Raw genomic sequence first — 23804 nt, forward strand, 5'->3', positions numbered from 1 at the left:
TTGGCACTAAGGGGCCTAAAGTGTGCCAAGAAAACATCCCCCACACCATTACACCACCACCACCAGCCTGCACAGTGGTAACAAGGCATGATGGATCCATGTTCTCATTCTGTTTACGCCAAATTCTGACTCTACCATCTGAATGTCTCAACAGAAATCGAGACTCATCAGACCAGGCAACATTTTTCCAGTCTTCAACTGTCCAATTTTGGTGAGCTTGTGCCAATTGTAGCCTCTTTTTCCTATTTGTAGTGGAGATGAGTGGTACCCGGTGGGGTCTTCTGCTGTTGTAGCCTATCCGCCTCAAGGTTGTGCGTGTTGTGGCTTCACAAATGCTTTGCTGCATACCTCGGTTGTAACGAGTGGTTATTTCAGTCAAAGTTGCTCTTCTATCAGCTTGAATCAGTCGGCCCATTCTCCTCTGACCTCTAGCATCAACAAGGCATTTTCGCCCACAGGACTGCCGCATACTGGATGTTTTTCCCTTTTCACACCATTCTTTGTAAACCCTAGAAATGGTTGTGCGTGAAAATCCCAGTAACTGAGCAGATTGTGAAATACTCAGACCGGCCAATCTGGCACCAACAACCATGCCACGCTCAAAATTGCTTAAATCACCTTTCTTTCCCATTCTGACATTCAGTTTGGAGTTCAGGAGATTGTCTTGACCAGGACCACACCCCTAAATGCATTGAAGCAACTGCCATGTGATTGGTTGATTAGATAATTGCATTAATGAGAAATTGAACAGGTGTTCTTAATAATCCTTTAGGTGAGTGTGTATATATATATATATATAAAGACCCTTTCCAAAAAATTAGAATATCATGGAAAAGTTTATTTATTTCCATAATTCCATTCAAAACGTTAAACTTCCATAGATTATAGATTCAGGGCCCACAACTTAAACGATTTCAAGTATTTAGTTGTTTATTTGTACATAATTTGGGCTTCCAGCTCATAAAACCCACGAAAACAGGATTTCAAAAAATTAGAATATTACATGAAATCACACAGTAATTACACAGTGATACCATGGTCATTGAACCAGGTTTTTGGTTCTTTTGGCAGTGTGGGCAGGTGCAAATCCTGCTGGAAAATGAAGGAAGCATGAAGTGCTAATAAAGCACAGTGGACCAAAGTCCTCTTTTCTGATGAGAGCAAATTTTGCATCTCATTTGGAAACCAAGGTCCCAGAGTCTGGAGGAAGAATGGAGAGGCACACAATCCAAGATGCTTGAAGTCCAGTGTGAAGTTTCCACAGTCTATGTTGGTTTGGGAGCCATGTCATCGGCTGGTGTTGGTCCACTGTGCTGTCCACTCAACGCAGCCGTCCACCAGGACATTTTCAGAGCACTTCATGCTTCCTTCAGCAGACAAGCTTTATGGAGATGCTGACTTCATTTTCCAGCAGAATTTGCACCTGCCCACACTGCCAAAAGAACCAAAACCTGGTTCAATGACCATGGTATCACTGTGTAATTACTGTGTGATTTCATGTAATATTCTAATTTTTTGAAATCCTGTTTTCGTGGGTTTTATGAGCTGGAAGCCCAAATTATCTACAAATAAACAACTAAATACTTGAAATCGTTTAAGTTGTGGGCCCTGAATCTATAATCTATGGAAGTTTAACGTTTTGAATGGAATTATGGAAATAAATAAAGTTTTCCATGATATTCTCATTTTTTGGAAAGGGTCTGTATATAGGCCTATATATATATATATATATATAGTTAAATGTAATGTAAAAAAGTTGTTCTTTCCTTTTCTAATTGCAGCATCATTCAGTCATGAGTCAGTCATGTTTTTAACCACTTTAAAGAAAGAAAGAAAGAAAGAAGTGAGTATGAATGCGTTCATTAAATGAATGAGCAATAAAGGAATCACGCGCTGCAGATCCGCCGCACATGATCTGAATTCCAGACGTGACGCGCGCTCGCCGGTGATCATCAAATCACGTGACTCGAGCGCGCACACACACATCACGGAAGCGCTGCTGCAGTTTAGTGTAATCTGTCAAACTGTTTGTTGTGCAGTCTGATTATCGAACTGGCTCAGGATTTCGGGCGCAATGATACTCTTCTGTTCTAGATGCGAACACCTAAAATAGTAAGTTTACTTTGTTGATACGTAAACTGGTTAGAAGTTTAGTGCAAAAAGTTTTCACTTGAACTTGATATGTTTTTCCAGCTAGTTTCATTCTGGAGGAACCGAGAGGTTTGGGTTTCTGCTGCACAAGAGTATCATCCTATTGGGTGTTGTGTACTCGTTAACTTGTTTGCATTCTGTCCTATTGTATTGTATTGTATTGTATTTTAACAATTACTACTAGGCTACTACTGTACTGAACAGTTTAAGGAAGCTGCATGGTTTCTTAAAGATTGTCTTTGAGTTCTTTTTGATGTCTTACAGAAGCGTTTATCCCATTAGAAGTCATACAGGCCCTATAGGAATTTTTTTTCTTCTGTTTTGTTGGAATCACAAATGATTAGGACTGTAAATTATGATTTTCTTGAATAGTTGCATTAAGAGGTTTATGAAAGACTGAGCTTAATACGAAGCCATGTTAGAGTTATGCACAGTGTGAATAATATGAACTATTCTTCTAATAACTGCATTTGTGTTCAGATAAAATGAAGTGTCTACTGGTGGCCAACGAGAGCGCAGAGGTTTTGTTCTACTGGACAGACAACGAGTTCGAGCAGCGGATTCAGGATCAGTATGTGGTTTCCCAGGAGGAAGGACAACGAGTGAGAATTAATGCTGTTTGACATTTAAATAAATATAAATTTTAATATACATGCATGAGACATTATTAATATTATTATTTTTTATGTGTTCTTAGCTGCCCGCTTTTGAAGACAGCATCAACACTCTCTTCGCACCCATCATCATCTCCTGTAGCACCATGGTGGACCGACTCGGGGACAATTACACCTCCTTCAACACCGAAAACAATCATATCTATGTTCTGCATCAGGTAATCCACAGCAGAATGAATGTATCATCTGATCTAACACTAATAAATACTTTTTATTTTATTTTATATACAGTATTTTAATATAGATGTTTTGAGGGATGCTATGTATTGGCCAAAAATGAAAAGCCATTATTGTTTAAAAACAGCCGATGATCAGGGCGGATTATATCTCTGTCAAACAAAAGGAGACACAAAAACAAATCAGACTGCAACTCGTACTGTGTGTGAAGAGAATCTCTCGTGTTGAATTTAGGTCTGTCAAAGTTACCGCTTTTTAACAGTAAAAATTAGCGACATTAAAGCAGACACTATTTGAGTTAGTTGCCTTTCTATCAGCTCGAACCACTCTGACCATTCTCCTAGGCATCAACAAGGCATTTTCGCCCACAAAACTACCTCTCACTGAACATTTTCTCTTTTTCTGATCATTCTCTGTAAACCCTAGAGTATTGGTTGTGTGTGAAAATCCCAATAGCTCAGGAAGTTTCTGAAATACTCAAACCAGCCCATCTGGCACCAAAAACCATGCCACGTTCAAAGTCACTTAAATCACCTTTCTTCAGTAACAGTGAATTTAACATATAAACCCTCTTTCAAGAAGTTCTATGTATTTTTCCAGTACTCATGCCACATACTTGTGCTTTCTATCATGCAGTTTGAGGAATGTCTATACATCGCTGTGAATGGAGATGGAGATGAGACCGAAGAGGATTTGAAGAGAAAGATCTATGTGATGAAGAAACTCACAGAAATCATGTTTGGGATGGTGACGCTCAGCGGGGCCCTCTTGAGGAAAGAGTGAGAACTGCACTTTGTTCAACATCACATCAACGTATTTCATATTGTAGATTAGTATAACTAGTCTCATTGCATTTCACTTCATATTATTATTTTTTGACTTTGATCTTAATCCTGCACAAACGAAAGCATTTGTAACGGACTCATATATTTAAATTTATTTGTCAGATTGCGCCCTCAAGAGACTGAGCAAAGGAACCGGTTATGGAAGAAGCTACAAAGCCTCCTGGAAACGTACAGCCGCTTACAAGAGCACGACCAAAGCTTTTTAGTGGAGGTGTGTGCAAGTGCTGTTTTTATTAGTTGTTTGCTAGGTTCACACATGACGAGTTCTCTGTGTGTTCAGGCTGTGGAAAGGTTGATCCACCCGACCCTTTGTGAGCAGTGCATCGAGTTCCTGGAGCGTCGGCTGGTGCAGCAGATCAACAGTAACATGGACAGAGCAGGCGAGGAGGTGCTGCACGCTTTCATACTGGTGCACACCAAACTTCTGGCCTTCTACTCCAGGTACAGCAAACGCTGCTGGAGAAGATTATGTTTTGACCACAAAATAAATCAGAAGCTATAGAGAACTTTGAAATAATCTCATATTTCTAACTTTTTTTGTGCAGTCGAAATGCCAGCAGTCTAAACCCCTCTGATCTCCTGGCTCTGATCATCCTTGTGCAGGATCTCTACCCCAGCAACATCGACCAAGATGACATTCCTGAGGTTTGATACGTCTTGTTTTTGATATCGCTTGTTGATACCTCACAGTGTTTTATTTTGCATTGTGCCCTGACAGTATTTTCTGTATATTTAGGAGTTAGAGAGCAGTTCAGTTCCTGATGTATTCTACACACCAGAGCCCTCTCCTCCTGAACGGGAATCAGGTGATAGAAATGAGTAGACTTTCATAGACTCTGTGTGTAATGCAATGACATTCAGACATGTTCGCTAAAGTTTTGCACCAAGTGTTGCATAAATACAAGCTGCATATTTGTATTTTTAATGCATAGTTCGACCAAGAGGTGACAGTCCTCCTGTCTTCCAGTTTGTAGATCCTGATGTTCAGGTGAGCTATTTCTTCCTGTCCATCTCTGCTGCCCTAAAAGTATGATCTAATATGATCTCATTTGTATATTCATGGATACGCGTATAGTAAATGAAGCAAGCGTGTAGAGTTACATTCAAGCTAATTTAAGGCATGAATAATTTTTTTCACTGGATTTTTTTTTTTTTAATATGCCATTTTGGTGATCAAAAATGAGTTTTAAGAGCTAATGTATTGACTACAGGGGGACTTTAAAGGGGTCATATAATGGTACATGCACTTTTACAAGTTGGTTGTACTGAAATGTGTGTTGGCAGTGCCTGTACACAACCATCATAAAATGATAAAAATCCATCCAGTGTTTTTTTTTTAAATCTTCTTATATGTTTTCCCCATCTCAAATCAAGCCGTTCGACCTTGTGACGTCACAAAATCGACGCCCCTCCCACGATTGTTGATTGACAGCAGCGTTTCAACACAGACCCGCACTCGCTCGTGAGCGAGCTGTCAATCATAGTCCACGCGTCATTGTTGATACGCTGGAGCACTGTCTATGAGCAGAATGGCGTCTAAGCGATTGTGGCGTTCTGTTCTTGGGTGTAATAAGGAACACAGCAGTCATTTTGATGTTCCTAAATCCGAACCGCTGAAGACGCAGTGGCTGAGTTTGTTTTCGAAGGGAATATTCCCCACGATCAACAGCAATGCTTTCATGTATGCGCGAATCATTTCACACACTAGACTGCTTTACAAATGAGAACATTGAAAAAGGTATTAGCTCCTGTCTGAGTATGTGTTGTTTATGTGCCTAATGACTGTCATAGTCTCACAGACTGCTTATTTTTTAAACAGATCAGTAAAATTTTGGTGCTTCAACCCTGACAGTTGTACCTAACACTGCATAGATAACGTTACGCATCACGGACAAGCCTACATTTACTAAAAAAAGTTTTTTATGACCATTAGCTGTAACATCAATCTGTCAATGAACTACCGTATACATCACTAAACACATACCGTTCGTATCTCACTACTCTACCCTGCCAGTACATACAAAGATAGATCAGTGACATTACGTTAACCAACCATTCAGAAATGTCCTGTTTTCCGACTCTAGTTCAAAATGATACGGTTGCACAGTGTCCTCAGAGACTCCTGCTGCCATTCTTCAAAATATACCCTCTGTTGTCAAGGCAACACTCCACGTGTGTCATGGCAAAACGCCCCACAGAACAGAGGGGCGGGGTGAGCAAAGCTCATTATCATTTAAAGACACATGCACTTAAACGGCGTGCTGAAAACAGCTGTTTTTGACCAGGTAAAATGAGTGTTTTCTTACAATACTAATGAGAATTTTTAATTAAAGTATATTACAAACTTTTAATTTAGACCCCAAATAATCATATTAGCTTGTACAAAAATGGCATTATATGACCCCTTTAAATTATTTTTTTGCAAGAATTTGATAGTTTAATTCATCAACGATGCATTAAAATTACTATCAAAAATAAGAGTAAAGGCATTTATAACGTTAGAAAAGATTTCTATTTTGAATAAATGCTGTTCTTTAAACTTTCTTTAAACTTTACACATTTCATTAAGCAGCACAACCCTTTTCTACTACTACTACTACTAATAATAAGAATAATTTGTTGAATAAAAATGTTTCTTGAGCACCAAATCAGAATATTAGAATGATATCTAAAGGATGTTTAAGAGAGAGAATGTTGTCAAAAGGATGAAAAACATTTTTTAAAATATAAATTAAATATAATATTTAAAATATAAACATTTATATGTATGTGTGTGTGTGTTCCCCAGCTGTATATAATAATATATAATATTTTTAACCCTTAAAAAATGACAATATATAGGCAATATGACAATCGAAAGAGGTACTGCACTCCAATTCAAAATATCGGAGATCGTCGTTTCTCCCGCCCCCTCCTCCTCAGACTGGACGGCGCTCACTCGGGTTGCCAGTTTGAGCACAAGCAACAGGAACGAGCGCAATGGACAATGAAAATTGGCAATGTGCAGTATCACAGGCCAAAACAATAGCAAACATTCCAGCCTGGAAACGCACATTTCAAAGTAAAATAACTGGCTGTAGAAGTGTTTTTCAGAGAAACAAGTATGTGAACTTAGCATGTTTCCTCAATATGTGCAAACATATTATGGTATTTTTATGCTTTAGTAGAGTGAATAGTAGAGTTACATACAGCACCTTTAAAACTTTCTTTTGAACTTTCTATGTATCAAAGAATCCTGAAAAGTTTCCACAAAAAAATAAAAAATATTAAGCAGCACAACTGTTTTCAACTTGAAACACTGAAGACTGGAGTAATGATGCTGAAAATTCAGCTTGGCCACCACAGGAACAAATTACATTTTAAAATATATTCAAATAGAAAACAGTTGTTTTAAATTGTTACATTTACACACATTACTGTTTTACTGTATTTTTGGTGAACATAATGATCTTCTTTTAAAAACATAAATCTTACTGACCCCAAACTTTTGAACGGTAGTGTATGATGTAAAGTTTTTCGCATATTCTTATGATTTTAGATGGCTGAGGACAGTCTAAAAACTCTTGAAGTTCCAACCCCTGACCCCTCAGCCCCATTCAGAGTATTCCTGGAAGCCAAAGAGTGTCCCATGATGCCTCACTCCATGTATTGCCTGTCTCTCTGGCCTGGAATCACGCTAGTGTTGCTCACCAAGGTGAAGTCTTTCTGAATATCATGCATTCTGTATATTATCAGACCTGTTATTACATTATTAGACATATTTATTCTACTCTTTTCAAATAAGCACATTTGTATAGACAATGATCATACTGAATAACATGATCATGTAGGGTTTAAACAAACATGTAAAGTTCCCAGCTAATTTGTCTTGCTTCTCAACAGATCCCCAACAGTCATGTGGCAATAAATATTTACTACTTTCTGGAAGCCTTTGTGAAGCTGGAGAAGAGGTTGTGTGAGGGGCATGAAGGGTCGGCGGCCACACGGGGTCAGCCCTCTGTCCAGGAGCAGCGGGGCAGACTGGAGAAGTTAGTCAAAGCCTGGGCCAGCATGGACATTCAGGTCAGTGTGGACAACCGAACCGAGCGCACACTCTTCATCCTTTGCACACTGTCAGATCCACTTTACAGTGTGCTTTCATTAGGACTCATAAGGGACTCAATGATTCTGCATCAGATTTCAATATGGTTCATTTAGTGCTTTTTCATCCAGTTCATTTAGTAACAATCTTTTGCTAAAATGTTTTATTTTATTTTATTAAAACACCATTCATTAAAATGAAAACATGTTCTTTAACACACTTTAATACACTCTTTAATACACTTTAAATTGCTTTATTATTATAATCATTATAAAAAAATAAAAGGTGAATTTTTTTTTTTTTTTTTACACTACCATTAAAAAGTTTGGGATTGATATGATGTTTTTGAAATAAGTCTCTTATACTTACCAAGGCTGTATTTATTCAAAACAGTAATATTTATTTGAATATATTTTAAAATGTATATATTTTTATTCCTGTGATGGCAAAGCTGAATTCTCAACATCATTACTCCAGTCTTCAGTGTCACATGATCCTTCAGAAATCATTCTAATATGCAGATTTGCTGCTCAAGAAACATTTATTATTATTATCAATGTTGAAAACAGTTGTGCTGCTTAATATTTTTGTGAGTTCTATGAGTTGAAAAGTCAAAAGCACAGAATTTCTTTGAAATATTTTTATTTGTAACAAAGTAAAAGTATTTGCTGTCACGTTTGATCAGCTTAATGCATTCTTCTTAAAAGAAACTTTCCGACCCCAAACTTATGAATGGAAATGTATGCTCTGCGCTAAAATACAATATTGATTAGAATATTGTTCTTTGAGCAATCTATTCATTGTTGTGTCATATTCAAATCTAATGTCTTTTTTTGCACACTAAAATGTATATTTAAATTAATTTAAATCTATCAATTCCAAGAATTGCCACCTCGCATTTAAAAAAGAAAAATAAATTGTATACATATACAAGAAATGCATATTTGAAGATTTATCCAGTAATCAAGAACAACTGGAAAGGTCTTGGAAATGTATTGACCAGAAATAGTGGAGTGTTGGCGTTATAATAACATATTTTCTTTATGTGTTCAGACTTCCCATCTTCAAAATGTGTGGACAGATTTTAAGAGCAAGGCCTTCACCAGATCTGGATCTGGATTCACAAGGGAGTGAGTGCTGTTTTTGTTATTAACAAACTGAAAAACTGTCTTTTCTGTAGTGGATGTGGCTTAATTCGCTCATTTGACGTTTTATGTGTTGTTTCAGTTTGCTGCCCTCTTGTCGAAACATGAAGACTCAGTTGTGTAGTGTGTACAGGCAGTTTTTTGCAGCTGAATGCATGGCCAGCAGTCAGCGATTGGCTCCTCATCTGCAAGAACGAGCTCTGAACATGGTCCAGTATGTATGAACAGATACTTCTAAAGTACTCATTTTGAGTCACTTTTAACTGTCTTTCACATTTGTTGCAGAGAGAAGTTGATGGACTGGAAGGATTTTCTGCTGGTGAAAAGCAAAAGAAATATCACAATGGTGTCATATCCTTTTTTTAACATTGAGTCTTTTGGTTTGACGTGATCAGTAGTTGCCAGGTAGTTGTCATTTATCTAGCACTCAATCTTCTTCTGTTGTGACGTTGTGATAGACTTTAACCACGCTCTCACATACCTGGAAGAGTTTCCTGGTCTCGTCCACTTTATCTACGTGGATCGTTCAAGTGGTCAAATGATAGCGCCTTCCCTAAATGTGACGGATCTCACCGTCTCTGAGCTCGGAAAGGGACCTCTTGCTGACTTCATAAAGAACAAGGTGTTTTTGTGTGTCTAGCCCATCATGCACTGTATCAAATCGTGAAATGTTTTAGTATAAGTAAATGTAGCTGTTTGTTTCTATGTATTGTTATATCAGTACATACAAATGAAATTGATTAAATATTCTTCAGTAGAGATACAGAATGTTATCAAAAGCTGAACATTTTTCATAAAATCAAAATCAAATTATATATAGACTAAAAACAAATGTTATATATATATATATATATATATGTGTGTATATATATGTATATATATGTATATGTATATATATATATATATATATATATATATATACTCCCCCTAAATATAAGTATATAGATCTCTTTACTTACCCTTTTTAAGGAAATTTTTCAATAATAATAGGAAATATTTCTTGAGCAGCAAATCAGCATATTAGAGTGATTTTTGAAGGATCATGTGACTAAATACTGGAGTAATGATTCTGAAAATTCAGCTTTGCCATCCACCGGAATAAATTACATTTTAAAATAGAGAAGTTATTTGTAAAAAATATTTCATAGTATTTCTGTGTTATTGCTGTACTTTTAATTCAAATCTTACAATCCTAAACTTTACTGTATATTAAATAACAATACTGTATTTTTTTCATTAGTTACTGATGATATACTAATCTCATCATGAATCTGTGCAGGTTTGGAGTCTTGTGGCAACAACACGGCGATACCTACACAAGGGTTACGCCACCGTCACACTCCGAGATGGAGATTACTTCTACTGTTACTTTTTGTGGTTTGAAAATGAAGCGGTAAATATTAGTATAATATCTTCTTTACATTTACCATGACACATATAATATAATATATGTGGTGATCAGGTTTAAATTTCGTTTTGACAGGGTTACAAACTGGAAGTGATAGATATACCCAGTTTCCCAGATGACACCGCTCCAATAGGAATGCTCACCTGTGATTATTATAAGTAAGACAGAAACAAGGACATCACTTGCAGTTTGAAGCATATTTCATTCAGAATGATTTGACAACACCTTGTCTAAGAGTTTAAAGTGCCCCTATTCTGCTCTTTCAGATATTACCTTTCACACAGTTTGTAGTATAGCATTATATAATAATATAATATTATTGTCTCCTGAAAGAAAGAACTGATTCTGAACTGTCATCAGTAATTCCAGTCTCACTTCCTACGTGAACCTATGTAGGTTTGTAACAGATTAGCGTAATGTCACCCTATGGTCTTCATTGGCTGCCACGAACAAAGTCTAGTTCGACTCGTCCTCAAACACTGCGGTTGTATCTTGTTGTGCTGAGGAAGACCTGGAGCTGAACCCTTTCACCCACTTTGATAAAAGATGTGAAGCTGCAATTTTATACTATTAGAAAACTCAAGTGTTTTTTTACCTTGGATGCTTGTAAACCTATTGTAGGAGACCTCAAAAATAAAATTAGGAATCTTTAAAATAGTATAATAGGGGCATTTTAAACCAGGTCAGTTTGAAGGTTATTGTACATAATTATTCTATTTAAAAGTAGCCATGTACGATTTAAGTTTGAATGGAAATGGACTCTGCTAGAGGTTACTGTTGTGTTCTCAGTGGATGCTACAGTGTTTTTGATGGTTTCTAGATCATTGCCAGGTGATAGGAAGCTGAAGTTTCTTTAACACGTGTCTATTCTGTTCTGACTGTGTCATAGGAAACTGCTGCGGTATTACAGCAAAAGACATCAGAATGAAGTGGTGAAGTGTTATGAACTGCTGACTGTGCATCTGGGTGTAATCCCCAATGAATATATTCTTCAGCACTGCAGTCAGCTGGCCCGCAAGCTGTGGGAGCCCACCCGTATCCCGCTCCTGTGACCAACACGGTCCTCAGAGTCAGAGGAATACGTGCTCCATGCAGCCGTGCTCTCTTTCTTCTGTTGCTGCATGAGCTATAATCTATATGGAGAGTTTTCTGTACTTATTTCAGTTCAGGTAACTGCAGAAAATATTGTGCTGGGAAACTAAACATTGCATTTCTTGTGCTTCTAATGAACTAAATATAGGGTGCAAGTGAACAGTGAGAAACAGACATTCTTAAGGTGCTCGTAATACAAAAACGTGTCTGTTATTTAGCAATTTTATTTGTGAAACCAGGACCAAATATTATAGGGAACACTCTTTTTTTAAAAGTCAAGTCAAGTCACCTTTATTTATATAGTGCTTTATACAATACTGATTGTTTCAAAGCAGCTTTACAGTGATAACAGGAAAATGATTCAGTGAAACGGTTCATTTCGGCTCTACTGCAGCTCTTAAAGAAAAGTTAGTTCAGTGTTAATACAGTTCCGTTGTAAAGATAATCAATTATTAATTTGCTTTGGAGATGCTTTGAAGGATCTTTTGCGTTCAAAGCCAACTTGCTATTGCTAACCTCTCTGAAATTGCCAACCCTACCTTTAATGAATCAACAAATTAGTAATTTTGTACATTTAGTAAACATTTTGTTTAATGGTTGTAAAGTTAAAGCTGAAATACACAAATCTAATTCTTAAAAAGGAGAATAACAATTTATTTATCCTGCCATCAAAAATATCCATTGTATTGCTATAGCAGATGATTTCTCTCCTTCCGTAATGTCAGCACTTTTTTAACTGTAATTAATGATCATGAATGTGTTGCAACAAAATATTCCCTATTTAAATTTTAGCTCAGAGATTACGTTAAAGACAAAGTACATTGATAAGGAAAGTGTGTTTGTTTTTAACCCACTGCTTTATGTTTTAAAAATATAATGCGATATTTTACAGGACCGATTATCACACTCAAACACGAATCTGTTGTCTATATTTGGATACAGTATTGTTTGGATATATGTAATGTTCTGTTAAAAAAATGTTTTACACTATATGTAATCAGTTTTCCAAGATAAATAAATATGAAGAAATAATTTATCTGAATAAATCTTTTGTCATCTTTAATAAAGCTATATTTAAATGTGTATTATAGTAGCTTTGGTTTTAATTTTAGTAGTCTTTCACTTGTTTTAAGTGCATTTGTTTGTATATTATGTTATTGGGTACAATTTAGTACATTTTGCCCTGAAATTTATAAGATCGATCCTATTGTCTTCCAACAGGTCTGTTTCTGTGTTTTGTCATCTCTTTTAACTTCTACATGTAGCTGTTTCAGAGTGTCTGCCGTCATCACAATGCCCCGGTGAGGTCTCGCACCGCTCCGGCTTTAACCAGCTCCCGCAGTAAGATGGTCTCAGCGCTGACATCGTGAACCACCTGTGCCCTCATGGCGTCCATGCGGATAGACCCATAGTAATGCAGCAGAGCTCCAGGGTTCTGAAGGTCGTATCCAAATCCAGCTAAACTCACCTCATCACACACCTGCAGGGCCAGAACTATTGCCGTTATACCCAGGGTCGGCACCATCTAACAAACAGAATATAAAACTGACTTCAGTTAACAATGCTAGCGGCAGAACACTGAGTAGGAGTCTCGTTCCGCAAGGACACGTTTCATTTAATTAGTAAAGAATTTATAACACGACATTTGCCCTGCAATCAGCATATTAAAATAATTTCTGAAGGATCATGTGACACTAAAGACTGGAGTAATGATGCTGAAAATTTTGCCATCACAGGAATAAATTACATTTTACATTTCATTTTACATTTCAATTATATTTCAGCTATATATTTTTTATATATATATGTATATATGTGTATATATGTGTGTGTGTATAGAGAGAGAGAGAGAAGTAAAAGTTTTGAGTTTGTACAACTGAAAATCAGTTCTGACCTTTTTCTGTTGCTCTGCATAGGTTTGCAGGACTCGTCCTGTCCTGTACATGATTTCAGGATTCAGGATGCGAATATTTTCTGGTTGAAGAGGTATCGTGTCTATTACATGCTTCCAGAACCACAATTTAGACCACCAACTCTTCAAAAAGACAGGGACAGACATTGACTCCTTGGACCACACTGTTCATGTCAACAATTAGGCTTAATTAAGGTAATTTCTGTTATCTTTAAGGCTATAGCACACCTTAGAGATGACAAAAACATTTAATATTTACAGTCCCTCTGTTTCACAAAAAAATGATGACTCATCCTGCACTCAAAGGCGTATACAAATCTTTGTCCAACAAAATGCTCTCTAGAATGAGAATGTCCCTCCTGAAAACCTTCTAACATTACTCACCAAAGGTTCCTTGGTTACTACAGAGATGAGCCATGCTATATCCAAGCTCTTGAACGCAACCAAAGCCACCATTTCAGTATTCTCATATTCATGTGGCAGGGTAGGAGCCCCTTCTGGATAAATGAGTCGAATGGTAGTTCTAGAGCCAACTTCTCTCTCAAATCCAAATACTGGAGCATTGTTCACTCTGTAAGTATAAAGATTAATTAGTTCAGGCAAGTTAATGTGCATCATTGACATTGTAACACCTCACCCATATGTGTTTAATGAACTAACCTAATGATAATGTTGTACTGGTCTATATGAGGTCCAAGATTTTTGCCACGTAAATTGCCACCGCTTCCGACCACCACGCATCTCTTGCACGTCTCTGCGCCAGCAGGAACACCAGTATAAGGCAAAGCTTTCAGGGCCTGCGCCACCATCTCCTCACTACCCTGCAGACCCAGAGGAGGAGGCAGTGCCCAGACCTGTGTGCCGTTCTCCAGGAACACGGGGATCTTCAGCAGCCCAGCAGGAGTAGGCAGCGTCATCACCCTCTCCACACTCCAGCCACTGTGACATGACCGAGACAGCAGAGCCGCTGACTGATTCAGCAGAGCCTGAGGTGTGTACAAGTGAGCCTTCAGACACCTGACCACAACATGAGTGTAACATAATACTCATTGCAGTAGCAGAGATGCATATCGGTTTGTACTTGTTGTACCTTCTACCTTATTATACATAAGTATGGTATGTTATTTATTTGCATATACACTACTGTTTAAAAGTTTGTAAGAAATTAAGATTAAATTAAGAAATAATTGTATTTATTAAGAATAAATTGTATTATGGTTTGCACAGAAATGTTAAGCAGCACAACCGTTTTCAACATTGCTAATAATAAGAAATATTTTCGAGCACCAAATCAGAATATTAGAATGAAGGATCTGATGATGCTAAAGGATCATGTGACACAATCAAAAATAAAAATGTGTCATGGTTTCACAAACCAAATCAGATTTTTAGAATAAAGGGTGTGATGGATTATGTGACATGAAGACTGGAAATTTAGCATACCATCAATAGAATTAATTACATTTTTAAGTTATTTTCATATTGCACAACATTTACTATGTATTTTTGATCAAATAGCATTAAAGACTTCTTTCAAATATATATATATTTTTTTCAAATCTTACCGACCCCAAACTTTTGAACTTTGTGTATATTTATTTATATGACAATTTGTGATTTATGTATTTATTGATTGATTCATAATTTACTGAAATATTATTACAGCACTATAATCCTCTATAACCCTAAAATAAGCATTTTAATATAAATTATAATCATTATTTTAAATTAATGAACATGTTTACAATATCAAGGAGTTTCTTTATTTATTTTTTAAAATTGTAGAGAGAATCTTTTGGGGGGTTTGAATAATTATATGTGAACTCCACATGGATTATTTGAATCATCTTAAGCCTGTAGTAAACTCACAGTTGAATAGGCTTAGTTTCACAGACAGGGCTTAGATTAAGCCAAGATTAGGCCTTAGTTTAATTTGGACATTTAAGTAGCTTTTATAAATGTGCCTTAGAAAAAAAAAAAACATTACTGGTGTGAATCTTGAGACAAAACAATGGCACTGACATATTTTAAGATATGTCAGTGCAAGTTGCTTTCAGTTAAAACAACTCAAACATGCATTGTAGTCTGGGACTATCTTAAGTCTTGTCTGTGGAACCAGGGGCAAGTCAAGTCACAGATCCTGCAAATTGGCGCACATCTCATTAGCTTCATACGGTGAAACAGTGAATTACAGTACCAGAGTTTCAGCAGAACTGTCATTAGTCCAGGTGGGCTCTGGCGTTGGCAGATACGCAGGAACCAGAAGTGCAGAGTAACAGCTCAACAACAGAACAATGCTTAAAATGAAGTTGTTCCTCCTGAAATCACAAAACAGCAGACTTATGGTGTTTTAAAAGCTCATGCTAGGTGTGCTTCATTGGTTTTAATGGAGTGCGTCTCTAAATCTCCAGTGAAGCGTGTGAATGGCAAGCATGTTTCTGTGGTGTCACAGTGCTTTCCTCGGTCAAACCCACCGGCTGAGGAACAGTTCCCTGGACTCTGCCCTGTGGTGTTGGGTGGTCGGGCTCTCCGAGCTGCTGGCTTCCGGTAACAGAGGAACGCTGTCTTCGTCATTATCATTAACACTCAAGTGTTTCAGTGTCACCATTTTTTCCTGTCAGTTCCCAACTACGCCTGTTAGTTATGAAATGCTAATTAAAACAGGAGTCGTACTTTGCTTGTTCTACAGCCTTCATTCACAGCACATTTGAATACGTTATGCCTTTGTAAATGTTGTTTCTTACCTCTTATTTCAGGTGCTGTCTTCTTCTTGCAGGTGTAGAGATAGAAACATGTCTGTGTTGTATTGAATTTGAGCTGCGCTTTTGTCCCTTTCTTCCGCTTCTGTGTTGTGTGTGTGTGTGTGTGTGTGTGTGTGTTTTGTGTCAGTCTGATCCCTCCTCACAGTTAATCATTCACCTGTGTGAGAGGCTTCGCATTGTATATCTACTGTTTAAACAGCCACACACTGCCATTTCTGGAAAATGTTTGATACCATACCTAACATCAGCATTTCAAAAGTCCTTTAGACAGCATGTTCAGCTGTTGCTGAAAGCAAAACAATAATCTTAATAACTAAACATAAGTATACAGACTTTATTGGCTTTTCTTTCTCAGAGTTAAAGCATGACTTTTCTGCTCAATCTTAGTTTTAAGTTGTTTGTTACCAGGGTATTTATGTCAAAGAAATCTGAGGGAACTCGATGAAGTGAAAAAACATGTTTTGAGGCCTAAAAGGTTTTGAGAGAGTTGGAAATGGAATCAGTGTTGAAGCATGTATGTTTTTGTTTGATTTATTTATCATTTTGTATAATTAATCTCTCTAAATTAACCTATCGATACACAAACACACTCTACACCAAGTCAGGGTCAGTTATATTTTTTAAATGTTTTTTGAAGTCTCCTTTGTGCTCTCATTTCATCAAAAATAAATAATATTGTTAATATTATTATAACTGTTTTCTGTTTGAATGTTTCAAAATGTAATTTATTCCTGTGACGGCAAAGCTGAAAATTTAACAGTTATTACTCCAGTCTTCAGTGTCACATGATCCTTCAGAAATCATTCTAATATTATGATTTGCTGCTCATGAAACATTATTATTATTATCAATGTTGAAAACAGTTGAGCTGCTTAATATTTTTGTGGAAACTGTGATGCATTTTTGGGGATTCTTTAATGAATAAAAAGTTCAAAGGAACAGCATTTATTTAAAATAGAAATCTTTTGTAACAATACAAAAGTATCTTTAAAGTCCCCATAAAATCAAAATTTAAGTTTATTTGGCTTTTAGCATCAATATGTTAGCCTTACTTTTTATCTATAAGCTAGTGTGCTCCAAAACAATGACAAAATTTGCATTCAGAAGAAATGAGCATTCAAAATGTATAGTCTCACTTCCACCAATATGGATCAATGATTTTGCCTCCTTCATTATAAATAGACGCTGAAGCTGCAGCTAAAATTGGTCACATTTACTATTTTCTACATGGTGAATGGCACATAGTGCACTATATAGGGGATAGGGAACGATTCAGTGTAAATATGCTTTCCATTGGGGCGAATGAAGTCTGGTTTCTGCATAGAATTCTATATTATAAAGTGATATGGAGGAGAAACGGTTAGAGATTAGGAGGAAACTGCGGCTTTAATGAGCTCAACGGCCCTAGCCGAGCTGTGATATAAACTAAACACTATTGGCTATTTTAAAAAGGGGAGGAGCTGTTCGATGTGTCCCGCCCTGACTTCCTGTTTCAGTGGAAATGACGTCAACACACAGAATAATGCTGCGTGCTTCAAGGCACTTCAGTAGGCCTTTAATTTCACTTTTCATAAATTGAATGCATCCCCCAAGTGTTTATTTATTTCAAAAAGAAAAACTGAAAAGAAAACTTACTGCCCCCCAAAAAACTATATCTGGGACAAAAAACAAAACAATCAGGATCTCAGTTAAGCTGATAGCAGTATACAGCATTTAAACATGAGTAAAGAAAACATTATTTGGCAGCATTTCTTTAAATTATAAGACTTGATTTGATTATTAGATTAAATATTAAGTATTTGCAGCAGTAAATATTTATTTGCTTTATAATAAAAAAATAAAAATAAAAAAAAACTACTGCTTAAAGTTTAGAAAAAAGCCTGGGGAAAGTACTGGGGAATTACTAAATTCAGTAAACTTAGCAGAATTGTAATTTTTAATTAGTTTTAAGCAGATATTTGAACAGTTATTGTCAATTTTTAGTTCTTTTCCAATAAACATTTCAATCATATTTAAGTTAGGGGTGACTCCTGACATTTAACGACTGGTCAGTTGAAGGACTTGAACAGCATGACTGCATTATGAAATCAAACATTGATTTCATGTGTCACATTTTATTTACACATGATTATTTGCTGTTGCTCAATGTTTGGTTCAGTTGTTTTATTTGTCGAATGATGATGGTTTTATTGAAAATTTCAACTTGATCTCACCTTTACAACCATTTACATCTGTTCTTCCTTCAAACACAAACACTTAATCATAATAAGACATTTGTGTGCATTCGTGCGAATGTACGACCAACAGGATGTTCCAGAATGCCGTCCCGTGATTGGACATTGTGTGTTAACAGGCGTTCTTTGAAACTAGGAGGCATTTACGAGGTATCACTTGACACTAATGAACCACTTATAAATAACATAATCTCCAAAACAGGGTGTTTATTGGGTCGTGATTCTTGTAAAACTGGACTCCCAGAGTGTGGCAGAGGGCAGGCCTCTGGAGGTGGACGGCACCGAACAAACGGTGAGCTCATGTTGCGTGTTTGTGTGTGATCCACAGCTGTCACACCGGGGCCGGACGTGGCTTTACATTCCTGCTGTGAGCTATAAGACCAGTTCACATCTCAGTCCAGCAGGTCTGCTCTTAACGGCGGGATTTTTACACGATTATTTGTGAAAGTTTGCGACTTGAAAACACTTCTTTTTATACTTTTCTTCCCTTATAATGGACGAGAGCATCCTATGGGTGACGGCTATGGTTGATAGAAGAGCAGCCCTTGATAAACGGGACAAGGTACAGTCTAATGAAATGAATTAATTTCTCATTTTGATCATTTATTATGTATTTTATTTGTAATAAGTCTGGGAAGTACCTGTCTGAGAAAGTTTGTTTGTCTTCTATTGAAATTGTTTAGAAGCGTCAAGCTCGGGCACGAAAGTTGGGGATTTTGGTCGTGGATGAACCTTCTGTGGGCGCGGAACAGGGAAATGAATGTGTCAATCAAAGAGTTGCAAACATTCAGGTGAGTGGGGAACAAAATCGCAGCAGAGATCAAAATTTGGACTGTTAATGAAAAGATGAAAATTGTACCAGTCTGAGATAAACTTGATACTTGAAGCATAATCAATATCTCCAATAAAGTCGTGTTATTCAGCCGTGTTATTTATCTTTCCTATAGTCTTCATGTGAAGCTCAAACAGTCAAACATGGGATCGATTTCCAGGGAATGCGTGAATTTAACAAAATATATAGCTTGAATGCAGTGAAAGTCGCTTTGAATAAAAGTTATGTAAATGTAAAGTTATGTTGGTTGTAGGAAATTATCTAGACCTTGAGTTCTCAACTCTGGCTCTCGAAGTCCACTTTCCTGCAGAGTTTATCTCCCACTTTGATCAAACTCACCTGCCTCAAACTCAAAGCCACCATATATGGCTGCGTCCTATTCAGAGACTGCATCCTTCGAAGGCCGATTGGAAGGGTCCTTCAAATGCGTCCTTTCCCATGAAATGAAGGATACAACAAATGAATCCTTCGCGACCTTGCCTACCCCAGAATTTATTGTGCGCCAGTGGCGACAGGATTTTCTTGGAGAGAAATTGCATAATTACACTTTCAAACATAAGTATTTGGGTTTCAACTTACTCAAATATCTAATGATGCAAATGTAAAAAAAAAAAAACCCACCTTTAAAGCATTTCAAATGTTGACACATCTCACTAAGATGCGATTTATATATAGTTTATACTTTTCTATATACTGAGATGGAACATGGTAAACATATTTAGACAGTTTGTGAACCTTTTTTTTTTCCACACAGTTTAATATTACTTTGAAAAAAGTCTAGTACAAACGTTACAGCCACTCTTTAACGGCAGCTGTCACAGTTTCTAGACGACAAGAACAATCCTCTGTAGGTTAGACCGTCCCATTTCATTTTAGTCCCATTTAGTCAATATCAAAATTTGCCATCTCATATCAGTTTGACAAGATTTTCACGATCCTGTCAATTAAAAACCATATGAGCCAATTTTATTGTAAGAATACTGCATGTGCTGTGCAGACCAGGATCAGTCAGTGATGAAGAGAAGTGAATTTTCATACAGGCAGAGGAACGTGTGAGGCGTGTGATCGTTGATCTGGGGGGTGCAGAGAATATTATTGAGCTGCGTATGAAGAATAAGAAGAACAAGAACAAGGCCGCAGCTTCCAAAGGCCTAATGGATGTTCCTATGGTGAGGGAAACCCATCTGTCTTTCTTGTCTTTAATATTGTTATGTGCATTTGAGTTGCATATAATTATTATTTAAGTATTAGTCTTTTTGCATCTTTTTTTTTTTTTTTTTAAATTTGTCTCTGGTGTTTGTCAGGGACTTGTTGAACCAGAGGAGTTTTTAAAAGCAGCAGCTCAGGGAAAGATGGAAGTAGTGGAGAAGTTTCTGGAAGATGGAGGAGATCCAAACACCTGTGATGAGGTGCTGTATGTCTGAAATGACATGCTCTCTCCAGTGTTGTTTTAGTATCAGTGAAATACTATTATAGTTTTTTTTTTATTAGCTTTCATTTTCATTTAAGTCAAAGCTTTAGTGCTAAAACAATACATAAAATGCATTACCATTCTGATACATCGACTTGTAGACGAGCCTGTATGAATGAGTGGAGGCGGAGCTCATTTGCATATTTATGGTCTGCATATACGAAATGAAGCAAGGGTGTAGAGTTACATTCAAGCTGTTTTATGGCATGAATTTTTTTTTTTTTTTCACAGGAAAAAACTTTTAAATATGTCATTTTGGAGATCAAAGATGAGTTTTAAGGGATAAAATTTGTGGCCTAATGGTTAGAGAGTCGGACTTGTAACCCGAAGGTTGCGGGTTCAAGTCTCATTCGGCAGGAAATGTAGTTGGGGGGAGTGAATGAACAGTGCTCTCTTCCACTTTCATTACTAACAACTGAGATGCCCTTGAGCAGGACACCTAACCCCCAATCGCTCCCCAGGTGCCGCAGCAAAAATGCCTGCCCACTGCTCCGGGTGTGTGTTCACAGTGTGTGTGTGTTCAAAAACTCACTGCTGTGTGCGTGCACTTGGATGGATAAAATGCAGAGCACAAATTCCGGGTATGGGACACTATACTTGGCTACATGTCACATCACTCAACTATTGACTATAAAAAGGGTGATTCCCCAGAGGTTGGCGATTTAGCGTGGTCCATGTCAACCTTTCTCGCTCATTGTGACAACCTACCTCTCCCACGCCATATATACACACGTCAAAGTAGTCGGAGCAACTTTTTAAAAATGTTGTATTGGCAACTAGCTAAAATTTTGATTCAAGTAACACATTTTTATTTGATGGTTTTAGTTGTAGTTGCCTATAATAACGCTGGTTCTCTGACTCTATGATGACTCTGTCGCTCACACAACTGTTTGTCTTAGTTCAGAAAAACAGCACTCCATCGGGCTGCTCTGGAAAATCATGCTAAAATAGTGGAAAAATTGCTGGACAAAGAAGCTGATATCAACTTTAAAGACAGGGTGAGATCATTATAAATGTTTATTAAGTCAATTCATTGTTACAATGGTGTTGTGATTGTGTTGATTTGCTTTTGTTGTCCGTGGTTTAGCTGGATTGCAGGGCTGTACATTGGGCTTGCAGAGGTGGAAGTCTCTCAGCGCTGAAAGTTCTTCAGGACAGGGGAGCTGATATCAACGTCAGAGACAAAGTAATAATGTTTTACTGGAAGACAAAAATACTGTACAGTATAAAAAATAAGCTGTCGCAAGTATGCATAATATGGTGAAATCGTATTGCTCCCTCCCATACAGCTGCTTAGCTCACCTTTACATGTGGCCACACGGACTGGTCACAGCGACGTGGTCCAGCATCTTCTAGCCTGTGGAATCAATATTAATGCCAAAGATTGGGTAACAGATGAATAATTCATGAGGAAAACACAAACATTATACGGATCATGCAAATTAAAAGTCAGTTTAAACATTTAATTTCTCTTTTAAAGGAAGGAGACACAGCTCTACATGATGCTGTCAGATTAAATCGATATAAAATTGTAAAACTCCTCATACTGGCTGGAGCCGATATGCAGATCAAGAATGCTGTAAGATCACGCTGGATGAGAAAAACAAATCTGATCAAATATAATGTATACAGCTGGATATAAGCACTTCATTTGTTTGTTTCAGGAGGGCATTACAGCCACTGAACAGGTGAAGCAATGGCAGTTTGACACTAAGGAGACACTGGAGAAGCTGGATCAGATGAGGGAGGTTGGTCTGGCCTGACGGACACACGGAGATGCGTTGGATTCATTAGAGTCACTTGTGAACAGGTGCATGGCTGTGAACAACAACACCTCTGCCTGAGTAACTATTTGTTCTCCCAAAAATGAAAATTCTGTCATCATTTTCTCACCCTCATGTTGCTCCAAACCTGTATGAATTTCATTCTTCTGTTGAACTCAAAGATATTTTGGCACCATTGACTTCCATAGTATTATTTTTCCTACTATGGAAGTCCATGGGGACCAGAAACTGAATGAATAAGGACTTTATTGTATTCATTTATATAAAGAAATGAGGCTTATACTTATTTTTATTTTAAAAGGCATTGCATTACCTTGAACAGATCATATACAGTAGTAAAAACGAAACTTTCAAATAGATGAATCACTAATTTGAAATTAATCACATCTAACAAAAGCTTATATACATGTATATAATGTATATGTATACTGTATGTATGTATGCATGTGAGTGTGTGTAGATGTGATTCATCTCGATTTGACAGCACTATATACTTATACTAACATGTAACTTAAGATTGTGTGGTTAAGAAATGGTTGATGATTATATTGTAAATGCCAGGATGGTTGGCACTATATATCATTTGTGTATGGACAATTTGAATAGAAGTTTCTAAAATGAGAACATTTTATTTGACTTTTGCATAACTTATGAAACATATTTAACGTTCTAGTTTTGTCAATGGCTTATTGTGCCAGTACATGTTCATTGCTGTGCATAGTTTCCTGATGCATCAGATGACACGGTTCGGATGGAGGAAACTGATATGGCACATACGTCATCTGTGCTTTATTATATAATGACAGTTCGACGGACAGAGACTAAAAGCAAACATTGAATATTTGATTAATATATGATTGTTTATGAATAAACAGTCCAGCTTTTTTGCTTTGTAGTTAGTTACTCAGTGTGTTTTGCTGCTGTATTAGAGATGTAATCCATGGCCTGGCTCGTCCAGTTCCCAAACTGATCTCTTGGCCTGGCGTCATGAAGGGTTTCCCTGTGTCACTGGCAGCCAGTCAGCGAGACAGAAACAACAGTGTGCCTGTGAATCATTTGTTTAAAACGCTCAGTTGTTCTATGATTAGAAAGCTTTTAGTCACACTGCAGTGATTTCAGTTAGCGCTTGAAGCACTGGATAAGTGCTCTGTGACATTCTGTGTCCTGTAAATACTGTGAACTTAATCTTGAGACATGGAATAATAGGCTAAATGTTTAAATATAAAAGTTTACGTA

At 37.1% G+C, this 23804-nt stretch overlaps 3 protein-coding genes across 7 annotated transcripts; 2 read left to right on the forward strand and 1 right to left on the reverse strand.

Moving 5' to 3' along the window:
- The first annotated feature begins 1961 nt into the window (after nt 1-1961).
- Nucleotides 1962-12609, forward strand: hps1 (HPS1 biogenesis of lysosomal organelles complex 3 subunit 1). The gene is made up of 18 exons (XM_084092913.1): nt 1962-2112; nt 2632-2753; nt 2849-2983; nt 3639-3781; nt 3950-4058; nt 4128-4288; nt 4393-4492; nt 4584-4653; nt 4780-4835; nt 7386-7541; nt 7730-7909; nt 8982-9058; nt 9156-9287; nt 9359-9424; nt 9551-9695; nt 10353-10466; nt 10557-10639; nt 11371-12609. Exons 2-18 carry the CDS (start codon nt 2637-2639, stop codon nt 11531-11533), a joined length of 2007 nt encoding a protein of 668 aa, XP_083949039.1. The 5' UTR covers nt 1962-2112; nt 2632-2636; the 3' UTR covers nt 11534-12609.
- Nucleotides 11849-16388, reverse strand: st3gal7 (ST3 beta-galactoside alpha-2,3-sialyltransferase 7). Its single transcript, XM_084092914.1, has 7 exons — nt 16230-16388; nt 15960-16119; nt 15683-15803; nt 14146-14471; nt 13870-14056; nt 13468-13608; nt 11849-13098 (listed from the first exon to the last, which is right to left on the reverse strand). Exons 2-7 carry the CDS (start codon nt 16091-16093, stop codon nt 12862-12864), a joined length of 1146 nt encoding a protein of 381 aa, XP_083949040.1. The 5' UTR covers nt 16094-16119; nt 16230-16388; the 3' UTR covers nt 11849-12861.
- ankrd2 (ankyrin repeat domain 2 (stretch responsive muscle)) lies at nt 14344-23452 on the forward strand. Of its 5 annotated transcripts, XM_084092916.1 has the most exons (11): nt 14344-14476; nt 18810-18885; nt 18986-19043; nt 19165-19272; nt 20354-20482; nt 20618-20722; nt 21684-21782; nt 21872-21970; nt 22074-22172; nt 22265-22363; nt 22449-23452. In XM_084092916.1, the coding sequence occupies exons 3-11, from the start codon at nt 19005-19007 to the stop codon at nt 22545-22547; spliced, it is 876 nt and encodes a 291-aa protein (XP_083949042.1). In that variant the 5' UTR covers nt 14344-14476; nt 18810-18885; nt 18986-19004; the 3' UTR covers nt 22548-23452. The 5 variants fall into 5 exon arrangements, with proteins under 5 accessions (XP_083949042.1, XP_083949041.1, XP_083949044.1 ...); XM_084092917.1 differs by lacking the exon at nt 14344-14476 and having other exon boundaries at nt 18870-18885; nt 18984-19043; XM_084092915.1 differs by lacking the exon at nt 14344-14476 and having other exon boundaries at nt 18858-19043.
- Nucleotides 23453-23804: the final 352 nt, after the last annotated feature.

The sequence above is a fragment of the Abramis brama genome, assembly GCF_963993115.1.
Source record: "Abramis brama genome assembly, chromosome: 19".
In the NCBI taxonomy this organism is placed as follows: Eukaryota; Metazoa; Chordata; class Actinopteri; order Cypriniformes; family Leuciscidae; genus Abramis; species Abramis brama.